The following is a 23,310-nucleotide window of genomic DNA, read 5'->3' as shown; positions in this document are numbered from 1 at the left end:
TGCTTCCGCGGAAAGAAGTTTTTCGAAATTGAAGTTATTGAAGTCATATCTTCGAAGTACCATGATTCAAGAAAGATTAAATGGATTAGCAATTTTGAGTATTGAAAGTTAATTCCTACGAAGTGTTGATTATGATAAAATAATAGATGTTTTTGCTTCAAAAAATGCAAGAAGACATTGTTTTAGATGAATTTTATGTATACTTTTGTTTGTATAACCTTGTTTTGGTTTGATTGTAAAATTTATTTTATTTTTACTATTTTTTAAATAAATAAAGACATTAGTTTAGAATCTCATCCCGGGCATTAAAAATCAATGGACCGGCCGTGCACTTTAGTTCCAAGATTTTTTTTAAATATAAAAGTCTCGATTATTTGTAAAAACGCAATAATATGTCATTTCCTGTTAAAAGAAATTTTTTTTTTTGTAAACTTGAGCCAAAATGAAATAATCAGGACTTTTACGTTAAAAAAAATCTTGAGACTAAAGTGTAACTTTTTTGAAAATATTACGACTTTTTTGAAAATTTACTTTTCTTATATAAAGTTAAAGTTTCACTATATTACACTAAAAATAAAAATTGAATAGTTAAATTTAGTAAAAAAAGAAATTAAAAGACAATTAAAATATTGAAACAAAACTAAATATATCAGATTTTACGCACATTTTTTAGAAACAGTAATTAATTAATTAATCTTGATAGAACAATTAGGAATTCAAATTATTATCTATATCAATGACCCGCACTCTCTATATACAAATCGGTGAAAGAAAATTCGGCCGGCTCATGGAACACATGATACAAAATTAAGCATTTAAAAACAAGCATAGACTTCAGTGGACGACTGGACTCCAATTTCGCTATTTGCTATTTGTTAAACCCATAAAAAAATGCGGCAACATAGACCCCCATGACTCTGCGACGACTCCACTGGAAACAATGGCGACGATAGCAGTTATACTGTTGATATTACTCTCGATTGATCATCGGAAAACGCTCGCTGATTCCATTAAACAGCCGGAAGCGATTGGTTATGGGTATTCTCTCCGATCTATTGCCCTAGGTTCGTCTGGAAAATCATTGGTCGCTGATCTTCAACTGAATAAGAAATCTTCGTTGTTTGGACCTGACATCGATGAGCTTCAACTCTTCGCAAGGTACTTCTGATTTCGTCAAATCTCAATTTGTTTCCAGAATCAATTATGTTCTGTTATTTTGTTTTCAAGCGGTAGAACAATCTAAAGTTAAATTTTGTATTTATTTGGATATTTTTAACTTTTGTTCTAATCTTAGTTTTGAAATCTAAACTGTTCTTTAATCAGAAAAGATCGATAATCAATTCCTATACTAACTTCGAATATGTTTGAGTTTCTCATTTTCTTTCGATCTCTTTATTTATTTATTCTGTATATGAAATGAATTCATTGATTAAAATCCAATCATTTATTAAATTTATTTATTTATATATTGGATTTTATAGCTGAACCAATATTGTACTGGATAGGTTTTATCTATTTAATATTTGTTAGTGTAAATTGCGGGAATGGTCCATAAGGTTTGGGATAGTGTGTGGTTGGTCCTTAAGAAGTTTTTTAACTCTAAGATCTATATTATGTGTTTTTGTTACGTTTTTAGTCTATCTTTGACCTAAAATGAGTTTTTTACCTTTATTAATTTCTTTTATCCAAACAAAATTTATTTCATTTATATCAAATAACTATAATAACTAAAAATAAAATCACAAATAATTCCGCCAAATAAGACTAAGAAAGTGACATTAACTTCATGTTTTCAACTTATTTTTTAATTAAATAATTAATAATATTAATTGGATTTGGATAATAATATTGAATGTTTATTAGATTAAAATTGGATACCGGTTCGAGTATCCATTGAATTGCCAGGATAATCCAATTGCAGATCCAATCCAATTGATTTTGAAATTTAGCATCCTTCCAATCTAACTGCAATTGGATATCCAATCCAATTGGTCGGGTTTGTAATTGGATGAGTTGGTTCCAACTGGATTGGTTAATTTCTACACACTCCTATGAAATAACTTGTTGATTAATATTTGAGGTTCAAAAATCAAGATCTAGCCCCTAACATTACTTCAAAGTCATAATTTACGTTCTTTTTTAGTTTATATATATATATATATATATATATATATATATATATATATATATATATATATATATATATATATATATATATATATATATATATGGGTAAAGTGAATATACCTAACAACCTTATATAAGCTTAGGTACCTAACTCCATAATACTACATCGGTTTGTATCATACTTACATTGTAATTGCCTAAGGTTCTTAAACTTCAACCTCATAACTTGATTACTTCCAAAATCTTTGAACTTTAACCAATATCTTTCTTTTACATCACGTCTTTCTATCAAATACCACCTGATGTGCTTCATATCCTACCGCTACAAATGAAAGGATGTAGGAGAAATATAATGATGAATTTCCAAATTTTTTTGAAGTAAATCAAGTTTAAGGATGAAGTTTAAGAACCTTGGATGATTGCAATGAAAATTTAATGCAAAATGACGTAGTTTGATGAGGTTAGGTACCTAAGCTTATATAAGGTTGTTAGGTATATTCACTTTACCCTATATATATATATATATATATATATATATATATATATATATATATATATATTTCATTTTTGATATATACCTTTAAAATTTTCTTATACACATGTTTTTAAAACCTTGGGAAAAAGATTTATTATCATGATTTTTTTCAACTAAATTAGACATTTTTATGCTATTGCACTGTAATCTAATTCACTGTTGATATGTTTTCTTCAGTTTTTTTTATTGGATTTCAAACATAGTAATGTACTAAATATTTCTTTCCCAAGAACACACATTGCTATAACAAGGTGTGAATAATTCAAATTTATGTTTTCTTTAAAGCTTTGAAACAGTTGATTGTTTGAGGGTTCGAATCATCGATGCTAAGAACCAAAGATGGGAAATTCCAACCCAAATCCTTCCACGCCAACCACAAACATTCGATTTGCCCCTAAAAATCCGTCAACAAATTCCGACAAAACTCCTCCTCTCAGATCCCACCTCCGACCTCATCCTAACATTGCACAACACCACAATCGGTACAATCACTCAATTCGGATTCACAATTGCCCGTCGCTCCACCAGTGATATACTCTTCGACACCTCCGAGACTGTCCTCATCTTCAAAGATCAGTACCTCGAACTAACATCTTCACTTCCTGCTAACCGATCCTCAATCTATGGTATCGGAGAGCACACCAAGCGTTCGTTCAAATTAGTGCACAATCAAACCCTAACCCTTTGGAATGCTGATATCCCAAGCACCAATCCTGATCTCAATCTGTATGGATCACATCCGTATTATATGGATGTCAGATCACCAGATTTTGATGGTAAAGTGGTGGCCGGGACTACTCATGGTGTATTGCTGCTCAATAGCAATGGTATGGATGTTTTGTATAAAGGTGATAGGATTACATATAAGGTAATTGGGGGTGTTCTTGATTTCTATTTCTTTGGCGGGCCTTCGCCTAAATTAGTCATGGATCAGTACACTCGTTTAATCGGACGACCAACTCCCATGCCCTATTGGTCCTTCGGTGAGTTCATTTACGTTTTAATTGGATTCTCCCTTCCAATTTGAAAACTGACTTATTTTGTTTACAAAATTAAGCTAATAATATACATATTGGTAAATTGGTTTACAGGATTCCATCAGTGTAGATGGGGTTACAAAGATGTTGAGGATCTTGAGAATGTTGTTGCTGGATATGCAAAAGCCAAGATCCCGTTGGAGGTTATGTGGACAGATATAGACTATATGGATGCTTATAAAGATTTCACTTTAGACCCCATCAATTTTCCTTTAGATAAAATGTCAACATTTGTTAAAACTCTTCACCAAAGTGGTCAAAAATATGTGCTCATATTAGATCCAGGTACTTATCCGCATCACTTTTTAATACACAATCACTTTTTAATACACAATTGTCTCTTATAGATTAAAAAAAGTCTAAATGCAAGAAATAACAACGTACTTGACTACTTTCACATATTTGTTTATTATAGCCATCTAAATTTCTTTTTCTTTCTATTACACGATTGTACTTTCAGTTATTATTCTTATTAACACACTATACTTTAAACAAACTACCCAATTATAGCATTGTAATTTCAAAATTTCCTTATTATAGCAATGCACATCGATTTATCTTTGCATAACAGTTCTACAATTTGGTAGATATTTCAAAATGCAATTTTGTAATAAAAAGAAATGAAAGTAGGATGCTATACATATAATAAACAAATCGACGAAAGTACATTACTATTTTTTGCATTTAATCGTATATAAAACAATGTTGCATTGTAGTAAAGTGTGAATTTATATTGGTCTAATGGTTTCTTGTAGGTATCAGTGTGAACACAACATATGAAACATACACAAGAGGACTAAAAGCCGATATCTATATAAAACGTGAAGGAATACCATATGTAGGCGAGGTTTGGCCTGGAATTGTTAACTTCCCGGATTTTTTAAATCCAAAAGGAGGAATCTTTTGGAGTAATGAAATCAAAAGATTTCACAATCTTCTTCCATTTGATGGAATTTGGCTCGACATGAATGAAGAAGCAAATTCCATTTCCTCCCCTCCAATTCCCACTTCAAAACTCGATAACCCTCCTTATAAAATCAACAACTCTGGAATCCAAATGCCGATTAATAACAAAACGGTTCCTGCAAGTTCGTTGCATTTTGGGAACATCACTGCTTATGATGCCCATAATTTGTATGGATTTATGGAAGCCAGGTCAACAAAGGCATCTTTGGTCAAAATAACGGGAAAACGACCGTTTATACTTTCGAGATCGACGTTTGTGGGGTCCGGAAGATTTACAGCACATTGGACTGGAGATAATGCTGCGACATGGGATGACTTGGCGTATTCCATTCCGAGTATTTTGAATTCCGGGTTGTTTGGGATTCCAATGGTGGGGGCTGATATTTGTGGCTTTTTCGGAAATACTACCGAAGAACTCTGTCAGCGATGGATTCAGGTACGCATTGTGAACCCTTTGTTTTCAAAAAATATCTGAAAGCACAATTTATTTAGAGATTTCAAGAAGTAAGACAGTTGAACATGTAATAATTTTAGGCTTTTTGAAATTACTAGGGTTAGATGCAAAACTAGCGACATACATTCATTATTTGTTTATACTTTCATTTCTTCCTATTCCAACATTGTATTTTGACAAAACTAGACAATTATAGCAATGTCTTCGAAAATACAAAGCAATTTTCACTACTATAATTTGGTAGATTTTTCAAAGTATAATGTCTTTTAAGGATAAAATTGAAAGTACAATGTCTTAGTTAATAGTTAGTCAAACTACATTAGAAAAGAAAAAATTGAAAGTACACTGATACAATACAAAGAAAGGAAACTAGGATGCTATAATACTCAAATATATATGAAAGTTTTAGTTGTTATTTTTTGCATTTAACCCAAGTATATAGTATTTTAGGGTTATATGCCAAAACTAGTATCCTATTTTTAAATTTATTTTGATAAATTATATCATCCTGTCTCCATTTTCCATTTTCCTATTACAGCATTATACCTTGGAAAACATGTACACTTACAACATGATCTTTCAAACACAAAGCAATTTTCACTGTGATTGTAGTGTAAAAAGCATAGAAAGCAAAATGTTATAGTTGAGTAACTTTCAAACTATGTGATTTGCAGTTAGGTGCTTTTTACCCATTTGCAAGAGACCATTCTGACATACAAAGCACAAGACAAGAGCTTTACCTTTGGGATTCCGTAGCAGCAACATCTCGAAAAGTCCTCAGCCTTCGTTACCAAATGCTCCCTTATTTCTACACGTTAATGTACGAAGCCCATTTTAATGGCACTCCCATCGCCCGACCTCTCTTCTTCTCATTCCCGGAAGACACCAACACCTACGATATCAGCACACAGTTTCTCCTCGGAAAAGGTGTATTAATCTCCCCTGTTTTGACCCCAAATACAGTTTCTATCGACGCATACTTTCCATCTGGAAACTGGTTCGATCTATTCAACTATTCCAATTCGGTGAGTGTAGAATCAGGGAGTTATGTCACACTCGATTCACCTGCTGACCATATAAACGTTCATATTCGCGAAGGGAATATAATCGCGTTGCAGAGAGAAGGTTTGACCACGGAAATAGTCAAGGAGTCGCCGTTTCACATACTGGTGGCGGTTAGTGGGAGTGAGAATAGCACCGGGGAGGTGTTTTTGGACGATGGGGAGGAATTAGGGTTTGGGGGAGAAGGTGGGAACTGGACGTTGGTGAGATTTTCGACGCGATTTGAGGGGAAAGTTGTGATTTTAAAATCGGAGGTCGATAATGGCGGATTTGCGTTGAGTCGGAAGTGGATTATCGAGAAGCTGACGTTAATTGGGTTGGAAAATGTTTCAGGGAAGACGGGTTGTGATGACGTGGGACATACAGGGACAGTGAAGATTTGTGGTGCTGGAAAGTTTCGCACGGTGGAGATGACGGGTTTGTCTGAGTTGATAGGTGAAGGGTTCGAGTTCACGTTGGACCTTGGCGGCGGTGGTGGTGAAGAAAAAATAAAAAATTTATAATTTTATAAAATACTAAAACCCGTGATTTTCATACACTGATAAAAAAAAGAAAAACACTATTGATAATTTAAAATGATAATAAAAAAATAAAAATTATTAAATTATAAATATAGAAGTTTTGTCTACAAGTATATAATGATTAGTTAAATTTAATATATACATTGTTGTGGATACTTATCTATGTTTTTGTTAAAAATATAAATTACAGGTAAATATGTTTTACTATACTATGAGTAAATATGACATTTATAAAAAAATATGTATAAAAGAAATAAATTAGGGCATGTAAGTTTTAATTGTTATTTTAAAAAATAAACGTCAATGATGAAACATATAAATTTTATAGAGTAATTTATTGTGTTAAATAAAAATTGTGAAGGTACTAATGATTGAAATATATATATATATATATATATATATATATATATATATATATATATATATATATATATATATATATATATATATATATATATATATTGAAAATTATTTAAAAATGAAAAGGTAACTAAATACGTGTAAAAAAAAGTAAACATGACTCATGTTGATATTCTTTACAAGTATAGGGACTAAATTTAAACTTTAGGTTAGGTGTGAAATTGGATTAAAGATTTACACAAAGATCCAACTCATTTTTAATATAGATAAAGTAAATACCTCTACAAAGATCTAACTCATCGCTCTTTGGTTCAAAAGAAAATTGGTGCACAAGAGGTACGTTGTGTTGTGATTACCGATTAAAAAGGATGTGTTGCAATTACCGATCAAGTTGGAGGGATTTTTGGGATATATTGAACCGATTATGAAGCTGCGATTTTAATAGGTAAAAATAATAGGGTTTTATTTTTGGTGAATATGGAAATCGATTGGGGTTGAAGAGTTTCCAACGGTAATTTGTTAGTATTTAACGTATGATTGTAGTGCATAATTATATCCAAATTTCTCTCTATATCTTTAGAAAATTGCTAATTTATTTCCATTTTTGGATTTCAAGGTTACTGCTTGGTATGAGTTTTAGGCATAACAGGATGGCGCAAGGCATGAATCTTTTTGATTAACCCGTGATTTTTTTCTTTTATTAACATATATATTATATAAATAGATCCTTTTATAATAATTATTTTTAAATTTCAAGAAATCATTCATAATGCTTATGTTTCTTAAAATTATGATTAGATTTTGTAGGTGGAGGGACATGGGATAGAAAGAGTAGAGAAACTAACGATTGTTAATCACTTTTTGAAATTTATGCTAGATGATTAATTATTTTTGAAATTTATGCTAGAAGATTAATTAGTTTGTGATCACCAGCTTTTGTGCTTATGAATTTATATTGGAACTTATAGATTTATGTTTTAAACAATTTCTTGTGAACCGTTTATGAATTTAATTATTTCATCTTTTTTGTTGGATGGTTCTTATTTACTTTTATTAATAAGTGGAATGATCTTGATAAAAGAGTAAAAATTTGGTGTTTTTTTAATGTAATTTAAAAGATTGTGATTTGAAAGTACAAAGAAAGTAGAATGTTATATTAAACATAACAAACAAAGTCTGTTGTTATATTGTGCATTCAAATTAAAAAAACTGTCAAAATAGCAAAAAGCTTCCCTATTTTTCTAATTTGTAGAAAATAATGTAATAAGATTTTGTTGTTTTTATATTGTTTTGTTGTTAATGTTACCTGGAATGGTGTTCAGATGGAGAGAGGAGAGAAAAGGGAAAATTCAAACTTTTTTGGGGAAGGAGTTGTGCGCACTTGCTCGTGAAGTGGGTAGGGTTGAGGCAATTTGAGTGTATGCTGGTGAGTTATATTAAATATTAGAGGGTGTAATTATTGTAAATAGCGATTTACTTTACTCTCTTTATTAATATAGGCATTGTACTTTATCTTTTACCTATAATAGCAATGTGCTTACATTATTTACCCTCTATAGTGACTTCAATAATAATTACTGTAAATAGCAATTTACTTTACTCATTATAGGCTTATAATGACTTCAATAATAATTACTAAATTAGTTTAATTCTTTTTAAAATAAATAACTTATAAAATGAAATAAGATATTATACTAAACCATTAATTTTTTTTATTGTTTATCTATGAAAGTAGGATGTTATATCATACATACAATTGAAATCGAAACAGTAGACTTTTCCTTCTAATGAGAAGCTGGTGATTGATTTCAAAAGTGAACTGTCTGAAATACACACAAAGATACACATACAGCTAACTGAAATAGCAATGTAATTTTAAATAGGGTGTCTTTCATGTATTTCAAGAAAAAGGTGGAAGAAATGTGGCAATAAGTAAAATAAAGTGATTTAACCACACAAGCAGCAACAACACAATAAATTATGATTTATGAGTAATTTATATTATATTTCAAAAGCTAACTGAAATACAAAATTTGATACATATGCAAGATACACATACAGATAAAAAGCAATCAGATACACATACATCAAAGTACTAACCCGATGCCTTTTTTCCTTGTTTTTCTTTGTGCTTCCAGTGGTGGACAATGTCAAGAAAACGAATGCCAGGTGAAAAAAATGGAGAAAGAGTCAAATAATAACAATAAGACTTCTTGATTAATGTGTGTTTGTTTCCAACAGAGTAAGAGTCCATACTTATTTGCATTTGTGTGTGTACGTGTGTGTTTTCAATACCAGGCGTGTGTATTTGTATGTGTTAATCCTCTATGTTCTTAGTCTGGACAATAATATTAGGCAGACAATCGCAGAAAACTACGTAGTAAAAGTATATTGCTATTAAATTAGGTTTACAAACATATGATTATTAGTGGTGATTGAAGAAGGACTAACCTCAATTTATATGATCTCTTTCTTGCAAAAGTCGTGGAAGAAAAAATATTTTGTCAATTAGAATGAAGGGTAAACTGTGTGATAGCAATAAGAATTTAAATGGAGATGCAAATTTAAAGAAGGTAAGAGTAATATACTCCTAATTTTTTGGATTCATTAAAATCCTGAAAGATTTAAAACGTATTTGCATTGGTTGACAAATAGAATATCATTTTCAAATTAGGATAGGATTTCTTCTTTAAATGTTTGAATAGTAATGAAGAAAAAACAGTCAAATACTTACTGATAACAGGTAAAGTATATTGTTGATATGAAGAACAGAAAAACAGATTGTAAACACAAAAAAAATTGATGAGTATAACCTGGATATATGAAGAACAGAAAGCAAACAATGCAGTATCCCTTACCATAAAGTATATTGTGATTTTGCCCCTGCCACTTCCAATTAGATAACATGAATTAGTAGTGACAAATGCTTTTTTTTTTTTTTTTTTTTAATAATCCATTAATGAAATAATAAAATATTGATCGGTATAAAAATTTTTGTAAAAAAATATTGGCATTTTTGTAAAGTAATAAGTAAAAAAATATTGGCATTTATTCAAATATAATGTTATCTGACCAAAAAAATACATGTACAGTTGTTAAAGTTGAAGAATTAAGTACATAAACATCAAAACTATGAAAAATATATGCAGCTATCGAATTTTTATAAATGCATGAATTCAGATTGCTAACATTTTGTAGTTGTTCTTGTCCTGGAGGATGAATATGTAGCAAACGATCATAAACTGAAGAAATTATAACTGGTACAGAGAGGAAGGATTGAATACTGTTTGTAATGAGTTTTCTGAAGCAGAATGGTGAAGAAAATAGAAGCGTAAAGAATGAATAGTGGTATATATTTCGGTATGATTTTATTTTGTGCAGATTTTTTGGGATTTATTGACCGGATAATAATTAGCTTCCCATTATAATAAACAAACTTCCATATTTTATTGGATTGGATTGGATACGAAGGAATTTGAAATTTTAAATTACGATTTGTGCATATTATTTTGATTTATTGATGCAGATTTTTCGGATTTATTGCGAACGTATATGAATATGATCTGGACGTAAATGTAGATGATGAAAAGAAGCGGGAAAACACAATTTTGGGCTGCTGGGAGATTGACACGTGGACAGATTCTACTTATTTATTAGGATAGGGGATTTTTCGGTTTTAATAGTCTATGGAAATTAAGTATAAATTATGAATTAAATAAAGGGGTTACTATAAACACTTTATTTCTTTTCTAATTTCACTCATTTTTGTCTTTTTTTGTTTTTTTGTTTTTTTTTTCCTATTTTATTTTTTTTTTGTTGTTTTTAATTTTATTATTATTATTACAAATTTCAAACAAAATTTTATAATTTGGGCGGCATTATAAAATTCGAACGACTTTATAAAATCGGTTTTTAATTATTTTTTATTATATATTTTAATAATAATAATAATAATAATAATAATAGTAATAATGTTATTATTATTATTATTATTATTATTATTATTATTATAAATTTCGAACAACATTTTATAAATCGGATGATATTATAAATTCGAACAACTATATAAAATTGTTTTTTAATTCTTTTTTATATTATATTTTATAAATCGGTTTTTAAAATCAGATGATATTATACATTCGGATGAAATTTTAAAATTCGTATGACACTATAAATTTGGACGACATAATAAAATTCGAACGACTATATTAAACATAACAAAAACAAAGTTTGCTTTTATTTATCACGGATAGATTAATTGGTTCGGTATTACATTCGCGTGGTGCGTATGCGGATTGAAAACAAACTTTACTTTTATTCCATTTTATATAGTCGTTCAAATTTTATAATGTCGTCCGAATTTATAATGTTTTCCGAATTTTAAAATGTTGTCCGAATTTTATATGGTTATCGAAATTTATAATAATAATAATAATAATAATAATAATAATAAGAATAAGAATAATAATAATATCATTATTAATAATAAAAGAAAGAATAAAAGAAAAAACAACAAAAAAACAAAATGGAAAAAAAAAAAGAAATAAAGAAAAAAAATGATGTCAAATCAAATATAAAAGATTGATTAGATTGATGTTAGGGGGGTAAAATTAGTTAAGGGGGTACTTATAGCACAACCTTTAAATAAAACTTTAAACTTGTTAGATGATGTTACAAAGCAAATCAAGGTGTACTTTTTTGGTTATTGGGTTGTGTGTACTACGTAAAGGGTCAGGTGAATGAGGATATGTATATGTTCGATTTTCAGAGAAAAGTGAGTGCAAACCTAATATTGTGGCATATAATAGAATCGTTGCACAAACCATGTGAGAAATTGTTAGACCGAAGAGTGTGGGTGGGAAACTCCTCTTACGTTTTGTGAGTTATAATACCATATCCTTCACTTTCCTTTCCCTCGTTAAAAGCCAATATGTGTGTTCCCTCACTTTCTTTTGATTTTTTAAAATAAAATTAATTGATTTTAATGATAAATGGAATATATAAATATAGTCTCTATTTTGTAATTTTCGAAAACTATTTTTGTGAAGAGAATTTAGAGTTTGGGTGTATTCTGTCATAAGACCAAAACATAAGGGGGGGCAAATATGTCATTTTCCATAAACTTCTTCCTTCTTCCTCGATGAACCTGCAAACTCAAAAAAAAATTCCAGCCAATCACAAGAAGAGAGAGTACGGCAACCCCTCCCCTTACCTCCTCCCCGCACCGCCAGTGCGGTGTCCCTCCGAGCGGGAATGGCTCTTGCACACCCTTCCTGCTTCACTCCGTCCAGCTGTAAGTCCCTAATATGCATTTGTATCAATCAGATCTGTTTGATGGTGCGGAATCCCAATCAAACGGAAGATGTCAGATCAAATAAAAGAGAAGGAGAAGAAGAAGAATAAGAATCTCTGTATGAATTGATTAGAATTAAAGTTCCAGATACAAAGATTCAATACACAAAATGCTCTCTAGTTTCTCTCTTCTCTCGTTCATCAATCTCTACACCTCACCCTAATACCTCTATTTATACTTGGAATATGGGCCGGATAACACATGGGCCGTAAATGAGTTTACGGCCGTAAGGTGTTTACGGCCGTAAACTCAGCCGTAAACTAGACCATAAATTCATAAAATATTACACAAAAATATAATTGCCCAGAAAAGCAAAGTATAAACCCTATTTTGATGTAACAATCTCCCCCTTGGTTTATAGCTTTCTTTTCTTAATTGACCCAACAAGCTCCCCCTAAAAAGTAGCTGACTTTCTTGATAATCTTCATTGGGAACTTGGCTTCAACATTAATCTTCAAATTCTTCACGACTTCAAGATGAATTTGATGAATCTTCAATGAATGACTTCATCTTGAGCAGTTGGGCTTTTCTTCAGAATTTGGCATTAAACGCACGTTGGGTGAGGAGGCTTGATGTACTGATTCTTGAAAGATAGCGCTTTCAGCTTGAGAATCTTCAGAGAGAACATCAGAGAGAACAAATCTTCTGGATCACTTCAGCAGGTTCATAGATAGCAGCAGACTGATTGAGGAGGCTTCAATGCAATTTGTCACATAATCTTCAATTTCTGTTTCACCTTGCTTCTGGGCTTGAAAGATTGAATGTTGAAAGAATAATCTTCATTTCTTGCTCCTTCGAATGAGAATTCTTCGATGCTCACGGACAAAGCCTTGGCTCAGAAATCTTCAACACAAACTCCATGAGTTTCATCTTCACCTGAAATCACTTTTCAAGACAAAACAAAACTAAAAGAAAACTTAGCACACAAATTAAAACAAAAACAAAAATATTTTTGGATTTTTAATATTTTCTGAAAAAGAAATAAAACAGAAATAACACCTTTTTTTTTTTAATTTTCTGATTTTTTTTTATTTCTCCCCTAATATTTAAATTAGAAGAAACTATGAACAAATTTAACAAAAACAAAAATAATAACTTTAAGAGTGATTTGGGATCAAAGTTGTTGGACAACCTTATTCCATTTGTCGGTACCCTTATATTCACATCTTCGTCTGATCGATCGCCAGTATTGTGGTCCACTTAAACACGAAAAATTTGTGACAGATTTGGACAGTTTGCCAATGACATGACATATGCATATATCTAATAGTAACTTTATTATCATGATTGGACCTAATTCTTAAATAAATTTTTCTTAAGACCATTTAACTGACTACAACCAGAGATATTATTTTCCACCTAAATCGAACAACGAGATCTACAGACAATCTATATATGTTCAATTTTAAGTGTACTAGAACGTGTTTCCCGCTTCCTGATATGCCCCAGCCATCAAGAACTTTCAGAGTACTCCTTACACCGGGTGAGCAGACAACCATTCAGAGAGAGGATAGATTCAGAATTCTATTACTTATTGTTTCAGAGGGATTGAGAAGTAGAAGGTTGCATATGTTGTGTACCGGGTCGGATTGGAAGTCACGCAAAGGAGATAACATATAGCTAACAGATAAGAAGTATTTCACATCTATAGCCTGCAGAGAAATAGAGTTGCATATGTTGTATACCAGGTCGGATTGGAAGTCACGCAAAGGAGACAACATATGATTAACAGACGGAAAGAAAGAAAATGATATTCTACAGACCTAATTTATTGGAATTTACCAGTCGCCCCATCCAACCGGAATTAAGGACAGAATTCGCACATTGAGGAAAAGTGAATCCACAGTTCTAGATACGGGTTATTTAATGTGACCGATAGATTCCCATGTATATCTCCCTGCTCAGCCTATCCGAGCGTCGTGCCATCAGGTTAAACGGATCTAACTAGGTCAAAGTTTGTCAAGTCCTTAAATTCATTAGGTTCAACTCTCCCTAGTTAAGTCCGTTTAAAATCTTTCGTGCCTACCAGCACATCGAACACAGAGCGTAGACGATTCAACTTAGGTACGTTACACTGATTCAGATTTCCCGTTATCACTTGCTAATTTCATTTCCCAAAACATCTCCTGCAAGCACATTCCATTAACACCACATTTTTGATTTTCTGATTTTCTAATGTTTTTGGATTTTTTTTTTTTAAATTTTCTAATTTTTGTTTTGTCTTTATTTCTCCCCCTAAATTTGTGCATAGGAGAGAAACGAAAATAAATGCGCAAATTTAAACTATCCTAAAACAAAAATTAGTCTTTAAAGCGAATCAGCTTAAGAAAAACTCAGGAGTATAGAGAAGAAAACTCAAACCGTAATTCACCGATTGAATTTGCATCCAGAAGGTCTGAGAACAGCACGCGTAATCTCAGAACAGATCCAAAAATTCTTCACATCGTTAAGCACTAACCCCATGAGTGATCCTTCCTTTCTTCCCTTCTCGCAAAGGACACATACTCTCAAACAAAATTCCGAGTGTTGTATAGTTGAGAGATGCCTCATATCATGTGCCAGGAGCAGCCACTACCAACAAACCGAAGTCTGATGATATGCCTCCATAGCTGCTCCAACACAGAGCGGGATCAGTTGTTCTTTGGAACCCAATCCATTTTAAAACTAAGTCGACCTTTGTCATCAACACATAATACTTTCTCTCATGACATGTCCTGTTTATCACAAACAGAAGTTGTAGAAATATTAGAATCATTAGGAGATTTAGGAGATTGAGCCTTTGGTACCCATTGGTAGTTGGGTTTAACCCATTTCTTTTTCGATCCGATGGGCGCCTCGGCACTTGATTTGGAACTTGAAGCCGGCTGCCGAGATAACTTTGACCTAACCGGTGTTGGCTTCACAGGAGCATTTCTTGGATTGGGCTTCTTGGCTGACATTCCCTTCTTGCCCTTGGGATTTAGATTCTTGGCCTTGTCGGATTGATTCTTAGCCTTCTGCGCGTTCTAGTCAAAATTATCTTAACGTGAACTGGCAGGATTTCTTTTGAAGTATCTCCCATTTGGCGCATTTTGCCGTCCTTGTGCATAGTAGGGAACGTATGCACGATTAGGACAATTTCTGGCAATGTGTACAGGTGTTCCACAGTGAAAACAAGTCTTTTTCTTCACTGTGAAGTTGTTTCTTCCTGCTCCTGGTGGCGTTTCCTTGCCTTGTCTCTTGCTTTTCCCACACGCACAGTTGCAACAAGCACCCTGTTTAGCTTGAAATGGTGGCCTATATTTACCAACGGTAGGTTGATTAGAAGCAACAGATTTAGAGTTCAAGGGGTCGTTTTTTTGTTCAGAAGAACTCTCCTTGTTCTCATCCTCTGTTACTTTGCCTGCACAAGAAGTAGCATCATTAGTATCTTCAATATTAATAACTCCTCCTAACACAAATCCAGCTCGTTTGCCATATCGAAGATGTGCCTCCCTGTCAATTTCTTCCTGTGTCATTGGGATGGATGTGTAGTTATGATTGAAAGGTGGAGGAACACTATCATACCCTAGACCCTTGTTTTGATTTTCTTTGAATTTTAATTGGGTTTCATATAAGGACTCGACTATCTGACTTGAAGCAGTATAATTTTTAAAACTAACATCTGTTTTTCCACACTTAATTTTTAAAGCGTCAAGTTCTTCAGTTACAGCAACAAGTTGTCTCTTAATATAGTCATAATTTTCACACTTGTTGCTATACTCTTCCTGAAGTTTCCTAAAGTCCTTGGTTTTTGCTTCTAATTCAGCCTTCAGGGGTTTCTGTCCTTTCCTGAGTTGATATCCTTCATATCTCAGGTCCTTAACTTCTCTTTTAAATAAATTGATTTGTTCCCGAAGAAATTTAATCGTAGCTTCACAAGCTGGAGTACATGTAACTTCAGTGACCGAAATGTTTTCAGAACTCATTGTTTCTCTACACTTCAAAGCATCAAGTTCTTGAATTACATCATCAAGATTAAGATGATTAAGATCTTTTGTCTTCTTGATGATAGCCACGTTCATATCCCACGATTTTCGGAAGTGAATTCAGTAGCTTTTTGTTTATCTCAAACTTAGACAAGAAGATCTCAGCTATATTCATCTCAGTAGTAAGTGTAGTAAATAGCTGCAACTGAGTTTCGAGGGTTTCTCTAGGGATATAATCGAAAATGTTGAAATTTTGTCTTAACATATCCTGACGACTCTCTTTCATGTTTTCGACTCCCTCGTAGACCTTAAAATCAATTAAAAAGTACAACTAGAAGCAAAAATCAAACTTAAAAGTCAAACCCTTTGATTATAAACCTCAAAAGTCAACCTTAAAAGTCAAATTTAAAAGGTTAAACTCAAAAGTCAAACTTGAAAAAGTCAAACTTAAAAGTCAAACCGAAAAACTAAATTTGAAATTTTGAAAATTAAACGAAAAAGTCAAAGGTCAAACTTGAAAGTCAAAATCAAAATTTAAGGTCAAAAGTTAAAAAAATAAAAGTCAAAAATTAAAATATAATTTTATTTATTAATTTTAATTAATTAATTTATTTATTTATTACTATTTTTTTTAATTATTATTATTATTTTTAATTTTGGATGAAAAAAAAAATTTAAAATTAAAAGGAATTGAATTTTGGGCTGAAAGTGTAAAAAATGCGAAACTTGAAGCGAAAAAGACGGGTTATATTTTAAAATTCGGAGGAAAGGAACAAGTAATCGGCTAGAGGAGTTGGTTAAGGTGCTGGTTGTTGAACTTGGTTGTGGGTTCGATTCCTGGCGTCGACAGTTTCGCTCCTCTCTTTTTTCTTTTAATGAAGCGCGATCACCGAGCTTATCCCACCAAGCCGAGCCGCAAGTCGCGAGCCGCAACGTCCGAGCCGAGGCCGCAAACCTCCGGCGACCGTGAACTGTTTCCGACCGTAAACTCCGGCCGTGAACTCAGAAACCCTAGCCGCCGGCCGCAAACTCCGACCAAAAACACCAATTTTTCGACTTTGAAGCTCCAAAACTCGATCAAAAACCCTTTTTTATGAAAAACACGAAGAACAAACCCACCTTATTTTTCAGAGATCTATCAAAAAACGCAAGAATATTTCGAAAATAAGATCAAATAATGCCCCAAATATGACAAAATTGACTAATACAACTTGGCTCTGATACCTATTGTAAGTCCCTAATTTGCCTGTGTATCAATCGGATCCGTTTGATGGTGCGAAATCCCAATCAAACGGAAGATGTCAGATCAAATAGAAGAGAAGGAGAAGAAGAATAATAAGAATCTTTGTATGTATTGATAATATGAATTAAGTTCCTTACACAGATTCACCCACACAAACGTTCCTTTCTCTCTTGGCGTAAACTCCTTAGGGTTCATCAATCTTTACTCCTCACCCCAACACCTATATTTATACATGGAGAATATGGGCCGGATAACACATGGGTCGTAAATGGGTTTACACCGTAAGGTGTTTACGGCCGTAAACTCAGCCGTAAAGTAGACCATAAATTCATAAAATATTACACAAAAATATAATTGCCCAGAAAAGCAAAGTATAAACCATATTTTGACCTAACACTAGCCTTATAGAAGACATTAAAATAAAGGATCGATCCCGTCAAATAGACCGGTTGCGGGTTGTCTGCCACCTCCAATATACGATGAAGGATAGTAGTAACGATGATGATTGGTTCCACTCAAAACAACATATACGAATATGCATGTGATCTCTTATGGTTGTGATATGTGATTGAACAATTGATCTCCTTGAAATTTGACTTCTCTAGATGGGTTTGGATTCTCCCCCTTCTTCCTATTGTTATTTTTATTATAGATGCTGTGTTGGTTGCGTCGTGTTGGCTGTTTTGATTATGGAGGGGTAAAAATGGTAATGATAGAGATTAGTTGTGGTGTTGGGTTGTTGATAATAATGATCAAGGTTGTTGGTGGGTTCCATGGTTTGTATGATGATGGTAGTATTTTTTTTGGGGGGACATATCTCCACTTGGTGAAGCAATGGTTTAAGGGCAATTTGTTCTTTATAAAATCTCAATAGAATGATTAAAAGTGGTGGAAGGTCTTAGGCTGATCGGTGTATTACCATCAGTAATGTGTGCCACCTATGCTGATAGGACATGTTTGTCATTTTTGCAATTTTTAAAAATGATTAAGGTGTGATATTGATGGTATTCACAATGGGTAAAGAAGAGAAATGGCAGAGCAAGAAAGACAAATCCCATCATTTGCCTCATATTTGCCACTGGTAGAAACCCACCACCGGTATTATACCGACAGTAAAACTTTTGTTGTGGCCCAATGTTACTAGCGGTAAAGGAGCCACCTCAGCATATCTCCGGTGAAAAATTTACAACAACGCTTAACCTTATCCATACCCCATTTCTACTTAACAGTACCATTTAATGATTAACTTTTAATCATTACATGATAATGACATATTTTTTACTAATTGTTATAACTTTTAATAATAAGATTATGATTACATACTTTTTATTAATATATTTATAATTAATACCAAAGGGTTTCTAGTCTAGCGGTATCCGGTGTTCAAGTCCCATGAGGGACATAGGTGGAGATTCAGGAGAATTGTAGGAATAGAATAAAGTAGATTTACCGTTCAAAAAAAAATTATAATTAATATTTTTTTAAATATATGAATAGTTAATATTTATAAATCTATTTACTAAAATATTATTTATTTTATTTATTCAACAAATAAGTTATAACATATTAAAGTGTTTGAATTTGTTCGGAAGCCACACTAAACTTTATAAAAGGAATTATTATTACTACTGTAACCTTTTATAACATATTAAAGTGAGATAACTATTTTAAAATTTATTTACATTTAATGTCAAATGTTCAAATTTTATACTAAAAATCAAATTTTATACTAAAACCACTGAAGTTTATCAAAAAAATAATATTGTTACTATTTAAACCTTTTTATATTAGACTAAAATTGTTGGTATAGATAAAAACTGCCAAATCCATATGATTTTTATTAACGAAACAAAAATACATTAGTTAAACCATTAAAATGACTAAAACATATATTAGACTTGATTTTAGCAAAATCCTCCCTAATAAATAAAACTAATTTTGTCACATGTCATTCTCTTATTAACCTGGACACATGTCATTTTTTTGTATTTTTGGTTAAATGTTTTTTCCATTTGTTATTTTTTCATTTTTTTTATCTTTTTTTAATTAAAAATCATATTTACATATCAATTAATAATTGTCTTAATTAAAAATAACCAATAAATTACAATATTAATACTCATATAATATTTAATATGTTTCCTTTTAAATTCAAAATTTAAATTTTAAATTTCAAATTTAAATAATTTTTTGTTTAAACTTTCATATTTAATTTTTTTGTTTTATCAAACTCATATAATATATAAATTTCACAGCTAGTTATAATATGTTTTTGGAAGTGTTTTTTATGAAAATTTTATGACTTGATTTTACAAAACACTTTCTTTAATAGGCGTGGAATCGGTTGAGGGTTACAAGAGTTAAATAATATAATAAAATAATAGTATAGCAAAATAATAACGGATGGAAATGGGATTAAGTAGGAGTTTTTTGCAAAAATGGGTTGCTCCCATTTTGCTTTGTAAAAATAGTGCCTTTTAGAATTCATTTGCAAATATAGGGTTGTGGCCGACTCAATCATAAATATTTACGTTTATCATTTCAAATATTTACGTTTAAAGCCCTTAAACTATTATAATATATTATATTAAACTATTATAATATATTATATGCATATCTTTTTATTTTTATAAATATTTATATGTTTAAAGCCCTTAAACTATCATAATATATTATATGCATATCTTTTTATTTTTAATACTTTTATTGGTATTTTTTTCATCTATTAAATTTATATGTAAGACCCTTAAAGTGTATTAAATATTAATACATTATATTTATATTCTTTGTTATATTTTATTCATATTATATCTTTACTATTCTTTAATATTTTATCTGTAAATTTATTTCTTTAAAATGTTTATGTTATTTATTTTATTATAATTTTTTCATTAGTATCTTCAATTCAATATGATACTTCGTATTATTACTATATATTACTATAAGTGTATAAATTATAAACAAGTAGATGATTTTAAGGATTCCCACTTAAAGTGAAAAATAAAACTATTTTGTAAGTGCCAAATAAATCTTTTTTTTTTGTTTACTTATGAAAGCATATAAAATCATAAACAATTATAAAGCTGTTTAAAATAGGTTATTATGAATTTATATAATATCTAGGATTTAACCATTTTTTTAAATATTTTGAAAAACAACTCATTAAAGAAAATTAAATTTAAATTCACTACTTCAGAAATCACATTATTTAGTTTTATTTTTTTTTAGTTTTTTTAAAGACTTTAATTATTTTTAAAGAAAAGTTATTTAACTCCATATATTCACATATTTTAGCATGTTTTTATAACTTTTTTACATTTTTATATGTTTTTTAATATAAAATTCGAACTTTAAAAAACCTCATAAAAAACAAATTTGTGAAAATAAACTTAAAAGATATATAAAAACAAAGTTGTAAAAATATTTAAAACAAACAACTTTATTTTATAAAACAAAAAAGGAGTTCGTAAAAAAAATACAAAGTTATGAAAAAAGAAATTAAAACGTAAACACAAAATTCATAATAAAGAAAAACTTTGAATATAAATTTGGGAAAAAAAAGTTGTTAAACATTGGATACTATATAATATCTACTTGTTTATAATTTATACATTTATAATAATAGGAAGAATCAATATTGAATTGAAGATACTAATAAAAATTTATAATAAAATAAATAATAAAGTATACATTTTAAAGAAATAAGTTTATAAATAAATTAGTAAATCATAATAATAATAAATATAAAATATAAATAAAAGATACTAACAAAGAATATAAATGCGTTAAGGGCCCAAACGTAAATTTTCTCGTAACAATCATATTTTTGTAAAAAAAAACTCAGATGAACTAGACTTGTTGCCTTGTTGGCCAACTTTTTGCTTCTTGGAAATAACGTACAAAACACATTCTTTAATAAAAAAATCATTATGTATCCCATCAATACAAGAAAATTAGAATGGGTCCTACTTTGGACACACCAATATATTAGGTTTGTTTTTTTAGATGAATGATGGTAATTATCATCATATAATTATTATTAACTTACTTTTTAAATCATCATCACAATATAATTATTATTTGACCAATTTTTATTATTAGTTCATTATTACATAATTTATAAATCATTATTATTTAATAATTACATTTTTTACTAACTTAATTAATATTAATAATTTTATATTTATTTTTTATTAAGATAAAAAAACAACAATAATATAGTTTTTATAATATAATAACATATATAATATTAAAAAAAATTATAAATAAATTTTCATCAACCTAATATCATTGATATTATAAATAATATTATATGAAATAAAATCTGAACAAACCTTCATCATTTTGTTTTTAATTTTAAATATTACATAACAAAAATCCAAGACAAAAATAAACAACAACTAATCATCTATAGTCATAAAAGATCTTTCCGTAGGTCTGAGTCGCTTATAAAATTCTAGACGCGACTTATACATAGTTTGCCATTCGGCTACAGACGGGTCTTTGTGGCGGATCCATAGTGCTGAAATAGGAGGCATCGGATACTCTCCTTCTAACTGTACCATCACATAGTGATTGATGTATACAAGTGAAAATGTAAGGACACGATGATTTTGAAACTCACTAGGACCTCTCCATAGAGGGAAAAAGGTTACAGGGCCCATTGTGGTAAAAAATTAGACAATCACACCAAACCTGTTGGCTATCAGAATACGTGTCTCAGGCATAAGCATATAGTGTTCTGGTGGTGCTGTCCTATCTGTCATGAAGAAAGACAATGAATCAAGTACTCCATTGCATCCAATGAAAACTCTAGAATAGTCTTCATATGACGTCAATAACTCGTCATACAATTGTTGGCGAATGAAAAGCCACTCATTTTCATCATACCCGAGACAAACAACTACCGATCGAAAACCACAATTTCCATCACCCTTACATTTTGTATACGCGTTATGTACGGATGAAATATTGATGGAATTTCCTTCAATAATGAACTATGTTCCTTCGCTGCTTTCTCTTTCAAGTCAAACTGGTATGAACATTGGTCTATTGGCTCCTCGTTCATGCCCATAAAGAATGAACTATGCCTAGCTGGTTCATCGTTCAAGTCAAAGAATGATGAATTATGCCTAGTCGGTTCATCGTTCAAGTCGAAGAATGATGAATTATGCCTAGTCGGTTCATCGTTCAGGTCGAAGAATGATGAATTATGCCTAGTCGGTTCATTGTTCAAGTCGAAGAATGATGAATTATGCCTAGTCGGTTCATCGTTCAGGTCGAAGAATGATGAACTATGCCTAGTCGGTTCATCGTTCAAGTCGAAGAATGATGAACTATGCCTAGGTGGTTCCTGATTCAATTCTGAACAACTGTATCGGTGAGGAGCTTGACTTTGATGGTGACCACGCTTCACTTTTGGGCGTCCACGATTATTTTTCTTAACCGAAGGTTCATTGATCATAATTTTTGAAGGATCGATTATCTCTTCCATCTTTCTTATATAACTGTATTTGACATGATCTGGTTGATTGTTGAATTTTTCCTTCCACCTTTGCATATGATCATCAACATTAAGATTTCCATAATCCACAAATACACAGGGCTTAAAATCAAGCGTTCTCCAAAAAATATCAATTGAATCCAACGGAATAGGTGAACCTATAGTAAAAAAAGTCAAAATGTTATAAAGTGATTATACATAT

At 30.9% G+C, this 23,310-nt stretch overlaps 1 protein-coding gene and 1 long non-coding RNA gene across 6 annotated transcripts; both read left to right on the top strand.

Annotated features, from left to right (window-relative positions):
- Positions 1 to 778: 778 nt before the first annotated feature.
- LOC145097359 (alpha-glucosidase-like) lies at positions 779 to 6,862 on the top strand. Of its 2 annotated transcripts, none has more exons than XM_079034902.1 (5): positions 779 to 1,158; positions 2,948 to 3,645; positions 3,754 to 3,984; positions 4,455 to 5,101; positions 5,794 to 6,861. In XM_079034902.1, exons 1-5 carry the CDS (start codon positions 941 to 943, stop codon positions 6,682 to 6,684), a joined length of 2,685 nt encoding a protein of 894 aa, XP_078891028.1. In that variant the 5' UTR covers positions 779 to 940; the 3' UTR covers positions 6,685 to 6,861. The 2 variants fall into 2 exon arrangements, with proteins under 2 accessions (XP_078891028.1, XP_078891029.1); XM_079034903.1 differs by having other exon boundaries at positions 993 to 1,158; positions 2,959 to 3,645; positions 5,794 to 6,862.
- Positions 6,863 to 7,140: 278 nt separating this feature from the next.
- LOC145097360 (uncharacterized) lies at positions 7,141 to 10,838 on the top strand. 4 transcript variants are annotated; one of them, XR_013704342.1, is made up of 6 exons: positions 7,141 to 7,507; positions 7,679 to 7,722; positions 8,385 to 8,488; positions 9,201 to 9,304; positions 10,278 to 10,422; positions 10,589 to 10,838. It is a non-coding gene; the product is annotated as an uncharacterized LOC145097360 (long non-coding RNA). The 4 variants fall into 4 exon arrangements; XR_013704341.1 differs by having other exon boundaries at positions 7,141 to 7,573; XR_013704340.1 differs by having other exon boundaries at positions 7,144 to 7,722.
- The last annotated feature ends 12,472 nt before the right edge of the window (positions 10,839 to 23,310 follow it).

The sequence above is a fragment of the Lactuca serriola genome, chromosome 4 (genome assembly GCF_051521515.1).
Source record: "Lactuca serriola cultivar US96UC23 chromosome 4, Lser_US96UC23_V15, whole genome shotgun sequence".
NCBI lineage: Eukaryota > Viridiplantae > Streptophyta > Magnoliopsida > Asterales > Asteraceae > Lactuca > Lactuca serriola.
Note: the sequence above shows the minus strand (reverse complement) of the source record. Positions and strands in the feature narration are given on the sequence as shown.

What these genes read in the sequence shown, in the direction of transcription:
- LOC145097359 (XM_079034902.1), top strand. Translation starts at nt 941, where the DNA reads ATGGCGACGATAGCAGTTATACTGTTGATATTACTCTCGATTGATCAT. An exon ending in CATGCCCTATTGGTCCTTCG is followed by an intron (nt 3,646 to 3,753) that starts GTGAGTTCATTT and finishes ATTGGTTTACAG; the next exon opens with GATTCCATCAGTGTAGATGG. An exon ending in TCTGTCAGCGATGGATTCAG is followed by an intron (nt 5,102 to 5,793) that starts GTACGCATTGTG and finishes TGTGATTTGCAG; the next exon opens with TTAGGTGCTTTTTACCCATT.